The sequence below is a fragment of the Pocillopora damicornis genome, chromosome 6 (genome assembly GCF_964200805.1).
Source record: "Pocillopora damicornis chromosome 6, jaPocDami1.2, whole genome shotgun sequence".
NCBI classification, from domain to species: domain Eukaryota; kingdom Metazoa; phylum Cnidaria; class Anthozoa; order Scleractinia; family Pocilloporidae; genus Pocillopora; species Pocillopora damicornis.
Genome location: NC_142675.1, coordinates 1557258 through 1570003, shown reverse-complemented (window position 1 = coordinate 1570003; position 12746 = coordinate 1557258). Strand labels below are relative to the sequence as shown.

Genomic DNA, 12746 nt, shown 5'->3' with positions numbered 1-12746 from the left:
CCTTAATTAAGATTTTTTGCTCTTCAAATAATTCCGATTTCGTATAAGATTCTTGAACTGCGTCAAGACAGGGGGGGGTGGGTGGGTGGGTGGGGACAGAATTATTTAAAGTTAGCAAAAAAATAAACTTTGTATGAATAGAATAGCGTGTAATGTTTACCTTGATCTGAATAATACTATATATCTCGCATCCCAGCTCGGTTGGGATCTGTTGACCTTCGTATCATTTCGCAATTATCTTCGTGTCTTCGGAAGTGCTCGGTATCCATATGTAAGAGAACGACGGCTCATCAGCGAGAGAGACCCCCAGTGGCTCTCCACAAAAGGAAGGTGAGTTAAGACCGAAACATGACCTTTAATTGTTATTTAGTGCGCTGCTGACTTACTCAGGTAACGTGTGTTATTCAGTTAATTTTTTTGTTCCCAGTGGAAAACAAAATTCGTTTTGTAAAGAGATTCTGATTGCTTAGATTCCGTAGTTTCAAGTCTGACCACTGAAACAAACGTTCTTGGTCGACTGTGCGTATTTTTTCGTTTTTTGGTCAGAGTTACAGTCAAGCGCTCAAATGATTATTAGCGCAAAGTTTAACATTGATAACCTACAATAAATTTTCAAAAAGCTGATTTTCAGTCAAATGAGGGAATAAGGCCTTTTAAAACTTCGCTAACGTGACGGTAATTTATCCACGCTAAACAATTTTTCGTCAATAATCAACTAAGTGTTTCAGTCCCTTGCCTGCCTACAAAGCACAACAGTTTTTTTTTCAGTAAGTAATAACTCTCGATCTGCTTTTCACACAGTAACTAACGTTATCAGTTGATTCCACTTCGTCGACCACGAAAACGTTATTTCGGCTCCATTTCTCGAGACAAAACGAAGGAACATGTTGCAATGAATAATCTTTTTTTTAAAGTTTACTTAGCAAAATTTGTTTTTCGAAAACGTGTTATTTTCTCAGCTGATGTGACAAACTTGGCACTGTATAAGCGTTGAAATGATTCAACACTTTTTCAAACATTTCACACTGTGGAAGACCTACTTTTTCCTAGGCATTCGGTCAGAAAAACTAGGACTCGTTTAAATGTTTCTTCTGAAGAAACATTGGCAATCTTGGCAAGATTTAAAAAAAAAATGTCAAAATTTATTTTAAGATTTGCGCTGGGAAGGGCAATTATCAAGATAAAAAGTTCTTTTCGCTGTATACATTGGCAATGAATACTTGTCAAAAATACTCATCAACACAATAGAAAAAGACTTGTCGAAGAATAATTAAATTTTCGATAAGCCCTTTACCGTTTTGGAACTAGTCGGCCTTGGATGATTATAGACACCAGCTAGAAAGTCTCTTCTCCAAAAAAATTACATTGATACTACCTAGTGCACACCAACGAAACGTGTTTAGTTGAACCGGGTTTAACTGAATGAAAATTAGAAACAGATAACTGAAAAACTGAATTTAACATTGGTTTCAAAAAGTCAGTACTTTGTATTTTCAACGTGCTTAATTTGAAGTCGACAAACATCGGTTTAAGCAGCTTCAGTGTTAAAAAAAGATTATTCCGCGTTTAACAAAAGAGATTAAAACATGTTTAATGAGCTTTGGTGTGAATGGGCGCCTCGTGAAAAAAAAATAGAATACTTTTTTTTTTAAAGAGGAGTTGTCAAAAAAAATTTTTGATCTTTCTCCATCTCCTCTAACGAGGAAAACGCAACTCGAGTCATCGTAAAATCGTTTATTGTTAGTCTTGGAGAGAAGAACGTTCGACGAAGAGTCTTTAATTTAGGACTTCTCACTCAATCTATTTATCCGCCTGAATCCCCCCCTGACACTACCTGTGTCTTGTGTCCCTCAGGCTATGAAGCCAACTGAATGCGCGTGCGTGCTTCATCGGTGACACGCACATAGTCGACCGTATCGCCTGAAGAAGCTCAAGACTAGAATTAGCCAAAATATCGCGATTTATATCTGAAGTGACTACATTTTGAAAGAAAATAAATACTTTGTTGCCAGTACTTTCACCACAATTGATAACCACAACCTTTTTTGTTTAGAATAAACAGATTCTAGAATGGAAGATCTCGACTAAAAGCTTAGGGCAATAGAGAGAACAACTGTGCGTGTTATAAGCCCGCTATGTGGCTGAATTGATCTGGCTTTAGGCGGTCTCCTCACGTGACCCCCCCACCTGTCTTCTGATTGGTCACAATGATTGATAAGCCACGCGGAAACGAACTGGACTGGATGGAAAAACCCTAAGTGCATATCGGTTACCTAAATTTCAATGTAATATCGTCATACTTACCGACGTTAATTTTCCCGAAAATTTTTAAAACGTTTTCGTTTCCACAGAGAGTTTTATTTAAAATCAATTATCATTTGGCGGAAGGAATTCTCAGTTGAAGAGAAACATCACCAAAACGTCTAAAACTGTAAGTAAATTAAATTTATTTATTTATTGATTCATTTATTTGTGTCATTCAGACAGGCTGACTCATTTCAGCTTTATAGCTGCTTGTATCACGGAAACAATAACAATGCCAGACCACGGCACGGCAGTCCAGCGCTCTACATTGTAAGCTAACCAAGCACGGTTTTACGGTATAATTTGTTGACGACTTGCATTGGTAATTTGAATATTTAAATTGTGCATGTAAATGAATTGAAAGAGGTCCTCAGTGATTAGAGATTTCACGAAAGTTATCAAATTAGAACTTTCGCGAGATGCAACTCTGAGTTGTGATGTTTGAATTGAGAGTTTATAATTTTGCGTTATTTGTTTTATTATTGAAATTCGTGTTGGGGCATGTGATATGCACCTTGTAGCTTGCGTTGGGAAGTTAGGGGAAGATATAGCCTGAGCAAACTCGCTAAGCGAGGAACACCAGGAATCTTGGATCACAATAGTTTCGTTTTTTAATGTACCACTGTCTTACTGCCAACACGTCTATGATATTCGTTCTTAAACTTACTCCGAATTTTATTGCCAAAACGTAATGCACTTTATATATTCTCATTTGGTGGTGTTTTCTTAATCTTGGAAGTTGACAACACGCCTGTGCTCTATGCGAGACAGTAGCGGCTCATATGACCGTGTGATTAAAAAATATGAAGCACTACAGGCTTAAAATAAGAGATAACCTCCGTTGTTAGATAACATTCTTAGAAGTGGGCCTTGCACTGACAACAAGGCCAGCAGTTTCAAACTGAAAATAAAACTCTTAAAATTGGTTTTAACTATAGAAACATCGAGAACGTATCAAGATGGTAATGTGAGTCAGTTTCGTATGCAGGCCTTATCTTATTAACGATTCAGTGTCTACTGCTTTGATTCCACAATCAAGGTAGTAGCAACAGCCAATCATGATCTGAGGAGAGGAAGAAAAGGAGCGAGCCAATGAGAATTCAATTTGAAAGGGCGGGAAAACGCGATTGACCAAGTCGTCATAGGTTTAACTTTTAAATCTTATTGGTCGAGAAAGTAGCGCAAATTTTCTGGGCCAATCACACGTACAATGAAATAAGGCGAAACCAAAGCAATCCGAATTATTTCCGACTCTAATTTGAACACTGTTCTGAGCACAGTTCTGTTCTAGTAGTTAAATGCTGATCGTTCTGCTATACTTGGAAACGAAATTTGAAAAGCAATAGCTTTTTCTTTGATTCCGCCTATCATCCATGCTCGGAAACGATGTTTTCCATCATGAAAAAAAAAGAGCTTTTAACTGTCGAAAACGATCTCTGCAAAAAGCATGAAAAAAATGGCTTGTTTAATTGGTGTAAGCAACCGCAAACGAAGCCCTTATCTCTGTCCCAGTCCTTCTCGATCACAGTGTCTGCCAGCTTCATTTTATTAATTTAGTTAAAAGCACAGTTAATTTATCGAGTCTAGATAAAATTATTTTTGTAAAATACCCGAAACCCAAAGTGTTGACGGAAATATTTACCCATTTTGGGGCAGAAACGTTCTTGTCAATTTTATCCAGAATTGTGACGTGGGAACAGGTTCGAAGTCGTTGATTTTCAATTTTTTTTCCTTATATCTAACAAACAAATTACTGAAGCTTGTGTATGGCAACCGATATTAAACATTGAGGCCAACATGCAAATTTACGAAAGCACTCAACATTCCTTTCAATTCAATCTTTTAACAAGATTTTAGACCGTCTAGTCACAGATAGAACAATCACGTTACAACAAACTGCGATTTTCATTCCACTATCACTGGGAAACATTTTTTGTCACAACTCCACAGTTTTTCCGTAGTATTTGGTATCCCAAGACAACACTCCAGTGAGTTTTTGAGAGTACAGGAAAAAGGGAGTGAATTGATACATATAAAGTGCTAATTAAATGACAATCACTTCCTATAATGTTCACATATGCACATGATTATTTGAAATGCAGTCGATCGTGAAAAAAAAAAAAAAAAGTTGTTTCGATCTTGTTTCAATTCCTAAACAGTACAATATTCACATTTGCCATAAAATTTTGTGTCGATTCTACCGTGTCTGCGCGCTATTTTTAACGATCTAAACAAAAAAAAATTTGTTATTACCCTGTTTGTGTTTGCATTGCATATTAAATGGAATCGTAATTATTCTATTCTTTGCAGGAATCCATGCGTAGGCTTGGGGACAGAAAGCCGAAGAGTGAAGTTTGTTTTCAGAAAGTTCTAATGGAGTCGGAATGCTGAATGTAAAGAGATACAAATGCAAGAAAACTTCTCCTGATTCGATTTCTCATCAAGGAATTTGAACTCTTAAGTGAGAAACTAGGCGCCGAGTAATTGTTCAAGTATGATTGAGGACTGCAGATTTTTGAATACTTTATGTGGTCCAATGCGTTTTTAACAATCTCGTGGGCTGTGGTTTTTAGCTTCGCTCCAATGGTTTTAAAATCTCGAAGGAATATCAAGTGTGAATTTTTTTTCTTCCTTGCAATCATGTGACGTCGATTCGATCGAAGCAAGTTGTCTTTAAACAACGGATAACTCTCAAAGGAAAGAAGCAAAACTTCTTGTGAACAGAAAATTAACAGTTTTGACGTTCAGAGAATAGCGCGTGTTTACTATACGGGCTGATCATCGAACTGTGTAGCAGTTGACATAATTTCAGCGTCTGGACGCCCAGAACGCCCAAAGAATTTTATCGTCAAATTACGCGCAGTATTCACATTGGAACATGCCACTTTTCAAAGGAAAAGACAAAGAGGATGACACTGAAGGAGATCGGAAGAAAATGCTGCCGAATATGAATCTCCCAAGCATTGATAAAACCAAAATCAAAAGCTCACTGAAATGTGTGAAATGGATCCAAAAGAAGATACAGAAGAAAGGAGCTGCATTTCCGCTCTTTATGATTCTCCTGAACGCCGCTTACCTAACTTTAGGAGGGCTTATATTCATGGCTCTGGAGCGGCAACCTAAAGTTGTTGTAAATACTTCCCAAGAATTGGTGGACATTTTCAATGTTTTGAAGGTAAGTTGGTGAAAAATGCTAGATCAATTATGCCGCCCCGCGCGGGCGCAATTTCAGTTGAAACGCTCGATAGAGTCAAGTTTTGCTTCGGAGACTTTGAAATCGCTAGGACGCTATAACACCGTTTAGACAATTTTAAACGTACGAGATTTCTAGATCATGTATAATTCAATACTGATAATTCGGAACAAAAAAACATAGCACACAATATATTTCTTCTATAGAGAAATAACGAATATTTTGGAACGTTATCAAATTTTGATCGGATACGTCTATTTACTTGTAGCTGTGACTACGTTTGAAAGAAAAGCAAACTCGCATCAATTGATTTTTTTCAACGCGAAATTCCATTAGATGAAAGCATAAGTTATCTATTATTAATGAAGCATCTTCCGTTACAGTGTGATCAAGTAGAATACTCTTCTGTTTCAATATCTCGAGGCAAGAGAACTCTATTTCAAGCAATCGAAAACACAAAAAATTGAGTTTGGCAAGCCTCCAATTCCTCACAAATCAGGTATAACTTAAAAATTCATAACCCGATGGTAAACCCATTGATAAATAAATCCCACGGTACTTTAAAGTATGCAAATTCTGTTTATTAACTCTATTTTGATCATCAATTCCCCATCGGGCTCAGAAAATTTCTTTGCCGCTTTTGTACAAATTTCATAACTTTAAAGCAGACGGTAACATGCAAATTAAGCCCTACATGCATGCGTTTCGAATCATTCGAGCGCCATCTCTGATAAATTTATTAGTCAATCTCAGTATATGTAAATTTTCGGTTCGGGAAATGTAACAACAAAACTGTAACGCTAAAAATGCTTGTAAGATTTTTGCGCCAGTTTTCTCGAAGTCTTAAGAGAAACGCTTATTCTTTGCTAGCTTTGTCCATGCTCCGTGACTTAAAAATCTCACATTTACCATCCGCGTTATCAGTTTAAACTCACAGACTTTCAACTATCTTTTCCACTAGTTTAGATTGTGGGCTTCCTGAACGAGGAGATTCATCAATATTTAACAATTTTAATTAAGACCCGTTTAACGATACTCGTTCAAGATCATGTAGAAATTGAGGGCTTGCATTGCACAGAAAAAACTCGCAAGATGTTTGGCAAGTCCGTAAAGAAAACATTTTTATTTATCACTGGACCTTAATGCCTTCAGGACTAAATTCCGATATGAAAATCAATTATTTTTGAGGATAATTTCAATCTGTATAGCCTTTTGTGTGGCTTTCTCTGGCGGAAATCCAGCAGTTCTCTTAATAATGCTTGGAAACAAAGGGACAGTGGGAATCAAAAATTCTATCCATATTTCTACCTCAATTTACTGTTAATCGAAGGGATGGCTTTCATGTGAAGATTGTTCTGCTCTTTACGATCACTTATCACCAATAATCCCTTTTTTGCGAAATGTTTCTTACAAAAGCGAAATCATGCACGGAGAACAACTCCACCTTTAAAAAAGCCCAGAAGAGGAAGTTGAACCATTAAGCGCGCCCTTTATCGAATAAAAGGCATAATGACCTTGGGGAAATGTTCGCACGCACGAAAAAAGTGTAAAGCCGAAGGCGAGTGATTCAATCATTTTCTAGTGTTCAACCAACATTCAACGTAGGTTATGCGTCAAGTAACTGATTGAGACTGAGGTATATTGTTTTTATAAACTAGCTATGGGTTAATCACTGTGATATACGATAGGTGTATGACCGTTCGACCAATTAGTACATGTGGAATATCTTATATATTTTATAAACGTGAAATAGGATGAAACGATCACGGACAAAGCTTTGTATTGTCTTTCCGCTTTGAACTGATTGAAATCTGGTCCTAAGGGACCAGCCTTTGTTTATCTCCAGGGAGGGAGGGGAAGGCGAATTTTTGGTTGTGATCCCCGCATAAGGCTTTGTAATAATCCTATGGCCCTCCCCCCCACCCCCCCCCCCCCTTCATTAGCCTTTAAATGGCATTCAACTTTCTATAGTACCCTTTCTCATACTCTTTTGGCAACGACAAATCCCACTCCGTTCCCCCCTGAAAACCATATGATCCCCCTAAAAATCCTCCGACCCACCCTTCCAAGTGACAAATCATTACTGGTCCTAAGAGGGACGTGATGCTTGTAAAAAGGCTGCACGCACATCTGCGTTGAAAATGTTTCATAAACAATAGTTTACCATTTACTGCCCTTTTTATCTCTACAGAATTCTGAAATAAGTCAGAACTTGTCGCTATCCGATGGAATAAATGTACCTGGTTTAGTGCAAAATCTCACTTCGAAAGATCTAGAAAAACTTGAAGGTGTTCTTTCTCGAATAACCAACCAACGTACGGCTGCAGCCAAAAAGGAATGGAACATCTATAATTCTATCTTCTTTTGTATGACTGTAACAACTACAATTGGTAAGTAACATGTATCAGCAATATATAGCAGTTTTAATCATGTGTCTAACTCTGGTATTTGGGGTAATCAACTTTTAGGAGCACCTTTAGCCAGTACTGTTTATCCTGCTGCATGCAGTGATTCTCTCTATTAATTAACCCTTCTTCCCCTAACATCAGTATGTACACAGTCCAATCAGTTCTCTATACATTTCCTAAAGTGCTAACAGGAATAACCATCTAGGGCTTCTTGGTGATCGTTTCTTTTGTCCTCGTAACCATAATTGTAATTTTGTATAAAGTGTTTCTAATCTTGAAATCTGTGTATCAAAATTTTTTTTTAATTTTTATTTTCATTTTATTCTATATACTATACTTAAATAAGTGCTTACCCTATACTTATTTCTTACACAATACTTACACTACATTAACTTGCACTACTTACAAACATATATTACAATACAATTACACTAGTCAAATTGAATTACAGTTGATCTATTTACGTTATTGTTTGCGTGTTAATTGTTCGAGTCACTAATAAGAATTCTGTTTTTTAATTACACTACACAAGGTATTAATTTTCTAGAATTTAATAGATTATTAAATAAATAGGTAGCGAAAAGAAACAAATCAAAATACAAAAGTTGAGAAGAAAAAGGACAGAATACAATTTTGTAAAGAAAGAAAAAATTTCCATTTCTTCCTGAATTCCTTATCCTTATTACGAGTGACTGCAATATATATTTTTCTAAATTAATTTTTTCGCGCACAAGTGGATCAAAACTTACCAGGTGACTGTCCAAAGAAACGCTACTGAGCTATACTACAAGCAGTCTCTGCTATTCGACGAGGTCTGCCGTACAAGTCAAACTTCCAGAGTTCAGCGCAGCGTGCTAACATAATGTTTCTCTTTTCAATGTGTCTATTTGACTTGCGGGACTTCACCGAAAAACAGGGACTGCTCTGAGGGGCACTTTCATGTGGGACTGTTAAGTACGCTTTGCAAATGATTTAAATTATTAAGTCTGTAGATCGGATACGTCTGTAAATTGTAACCATTAATTTGGCTGCCCATTAGATCAAGGGATGCCGTGAATACATAATTATTTTGATATACTTAATGCAAATATTTTTAGTTCAATATTACTCATTTTTCTTAGGTTATGGAAACTTGTCCCCAGTAACAGTAGCTGGCCGCGTCATTTGTGTCATTTACGCACTACTAGGAATACCACTGACCCTAGCACTCCTTGCTATCGTTGGTAAAATTTTGGGTGATTACATAAACGACGCATGCGCTTGGCTTCTTAAATGGTATAGGAAAGTTCACAAGTCGTACGAATATGAACGAACGTAAGTTTTATGTTATCATTCATGCGATTCTTAGCATAAAACCCATTGTGTCGTCTTTTTCTGTGCTTTATCTTTACGCTAAATGGCAGACGCAAAGGTAGGGTGGTTGATGCGCTGGACTGGGAATAGAGGGGTCTGAGTTCGAGCCCTGGCTGTGTTTTTGGGCAGGAAACTCTTCTCACAATGTCTGCTTTCCACCTAAGAGTAAACGAGGAATCACGAAAACTTGACAAATCGCCGGTGGTTCTGTGGAAAAACATGCAATTCAAATAGAGTAAGAATGCATTAAGTCGCTTTAAGCTTTTGAAACTGGGAAAAGTGCATGGGCACCAAAAGGCTTTTGGGGAAGCAATTTTATGCCTCTCCCTATAACGAGTTTTAAGCCTGTTCTAGGCGTTTTGGCAGTAAAACAAAGTGCAAAAGTAAACGAGCCGGTGATAGCGGTAGAGTGGAAAAAACGAGGAAGGCCTGGGTCGAGTCGCGCAGATCTCAACGCGACCTGACCCAGGCCTCCCGGGCAGCGTTTTCCTCCTGTACCACTACTGCGCCGTCTACAATTTCGCTTCGTTTTGCTAACTGAACACCTGGAACAGGCTAATACCTTTGTCTATTTTCTTTCAGTGTCCAAGACGGAGATGATGGCCAAGTGGACGCTCCTTTGTGGATGGGTCTGTTAATTCTTCTTATCTTCACCACTCTTATGGCTGGGCTGTTTTGTTGGATAGAAGGATGGGATTTTGGCACCTCTCTTTATTTTCAATACATAACGTATCTTACCATTGGGTTTGGAGACGTCGTACCACAGAAGGAGCAGGTATATTGCGATTTCTTGCATACATCTACATATACCATGCAATTAAGCACGCAGCGATATAATCACGTGTTATATCTGTTGGATGAACATATTGTGTAAAACAAGATTAGTAGATAGAAATTAGGAATTAATGTATTCAACTTTAAGTGACGAGTTTCAAGAACTGTCACTAGATAGAGCTATCAGTTTCATGGCAATGAATGCATACCATCTGTACAATTTACCCTCTAAACCAAAGCGTTAGTATAAATATTCTCCATGCTGTTTGTTATACATATCAAAGGTGCTGACAAGGAGAATTTGTTTAACAATCAAGAGTTTCTTAAGTTGGTGATCATTTCCTTTATTCTCATGACCTCAATGTGTGATGCAGGGGTGATATTATAAAGAGAAATTACATGCTAATCACTCATCATTACTGACCAGAATTTCTGAAATCATATTTGAAGAGTAGGTTGTGTGACTTTTACAGACCCATTTAAAACAGATAATTTTAGCGACCGGCTACATATAATCGAGTTATTGCTTGTTTTTATTTTTTCTTAATTTTGTATGCCTTTCGAATGCTTAACATCTTATCAAGCGTACATATAAGAACAATTTTCAATTGACTGTCGAAAGGAATCTGGGATTGCCTTGTTTTTGCTCTACTTCGCTCTATGATTGGTCCAGAAAACAAACTTGTGCCACTCTCTCAACCAATCAGGTGTAAAAATAAAATCAATCACGACTTGGTTGCCCGCGTTTTCCCGCGCTTTTGAGTTCATGGACACTTCTTCTGATTGGCTGTTGTGATTACTTTGGTTGTAGTTTTATGACACTCAATCGAAAAGAGCTCTACCTACAGGTGTAATCCATAATTGTAAACTTAGTTCTTTAATCTTCTTTTCCCAGCTCGTCTTCGTGAATATTTTCCTCGTATTCCTTGGCCTGTCAGTCCTTTCCATCACACTCAGTATGATCGCATCTAACATTCACCATCAAATGCAGAAAGCCTCATTTATTGAGAAACTTAAAGACACTGAGTTGTCAGATTCTTCCTTCGTTGGCTCAGCCGTGGGGATTGGGGACGAGGAGATGGGTGATGGCAACGGAAATAAAGGAAGGAGAGGGTCTGGAGATGACAGCGCAATCACCAAACAGGACTCAAATGGTGGAAAATCTTACGGGAGCACAGAAAATGGTCCATGAAACGTCTTTCTTTTCAGAGAACAACCGTGTTTCGTTAGAATTCAGTGTTAATTTTGGTTTGCGAACTTCTTTAAGTCAAGAACTAACCCCTAACAAAGGTAGATGTGGCTATTACAATTCTGAATGAAATATTTAATGATTTTCCCCTATACAGGGCTAATCTGGAAATGTTTATTCATCATAATAATGGCAATGATGACATTTGAGAACCAAAACATTATGTTCCAAATTTAAAGGCCTTCTGTGTGTGCTTGAGATGCGTACAGCCATGTGCGCACGAATGCGCGTTTCCCGTGCTTCGTAAATGTTACACGCGCATGTAATGTCTCTGTCGGTGACTTATGATTTACCGACGATCTCTTCTCCTTCGGCACAGTTGTTTATTGAGGAGGAAAATTAAAGAAAACTGGCCGTAATCTGGATAATAAGAAAAGAAAAGGGAGTAAATTTCTCTTTTCACAGTGTAATAGTTGTGCTTTCCTTCTTCCTGCCTTTTATGAAAGGCTATTTTCCTAAATCGATGGAGATGGAAATATCTCTTTCCACTGAGCTTTGCTGAGGCAAGGAAAAGTTTAATGTGAAAAAAATTGATGCCACTGGACGCGAATTAGAGAACCGAAATCTATTGCCATACGGCAATTTTGAACAAAAATACGCAAAGCTGTCGTAATTTGGCAGCTAAAAAGTGTCTAAAATTATCCAAAGTTATCTTATACGAGTATATCGTTATTATTTTCTGCTTTTCCGATAAGGTCAATGTATATTGATTACTATCAGTCAGCCTGGAATTCTTGAAAAGAAACACAATAATTCAAAGTTATTTTTGTATCCATTTTAAAAGGGCATTCATTACTGTAAAATCTGTAAAATTTTTCTTTTCTTTGTTCACAGAGTGCGCGTACAACTATTGAATGATTATGTGATGGTAGAGATTTTCGTAAAGTTTTTTTTTTACAGTTTTTGATTAGGAGTGAATCTTGAGAGAGAGCAAAAGATATGTTCAGTTGTAAACTAATTAAAAGCATGTCTCTCAGTCATTGTGTCTTTGCTGCTTACTACCTCGAATAAATGTCTCGAAGTGTGTTATGATATACATTTTCATCTGCTTTATGCACACTGACTCGCCGCTTTCCATTGAATCAGTGTTACAGTTCATATCCTCAGTGACTTTATATCATTCACATTTAGGACTCCAACAGGAACATACGCGCCCTCTAGATTTTCCAAATGATTTTTTTGTTTTGTTTATATATATATATATATATATATATATATATATAAATATATTATATATTATGCATGCTCACTAGTTTATCTAGTTTGAGCACTCTGGCATGGCTTAGATGATACCACACGTGTGAGATCACTTGGGGTGGCTATATAGCCTTACCTCCATCCTAGCATCAGCACTGCACTGATGAGGCCCAGAAGGCCGAAACAGTACTGTCTGCAGTTAGTTATATATATATATATATTTATATAAATGAATGTGGGTAGAGTAAACCTTGGCATAAAGTGCTCA

The 12746-nt window shown here is 37.3% G+C and overlaps 1 protein-coding gene across 1 annotated transcript; it reads left to right on the top strand.

The window, feature by feature from the left end:
• The first annotated feature begins 260 nt into the window (after positions 1-260).
• Positions 261-12261, top strand: LOC113666226 (potassium channel, subfamily K, member 16). Its single transcript, XM_027181978.2, has 7 exons — positions 261-390; positions 2352-2431; positions 4615-5479; positions 7689-7887; positions 9027-9219; positions 9841-10033; positions 10928-12261. Exons 3-7 carry the CDS (start codon positions 5183-5185, stop codon positions 11222-11224), a joined length of 1179 nt encoding a protein of 392 aa, XP_027037779.2. The 5' UTR covers positions 261-390; positions 2352-2431; positions 4615-5182; the 3' UTR covers positions 11225-12261.
• Positions 12262-12746: the final 485 nt, after the last annotated feature.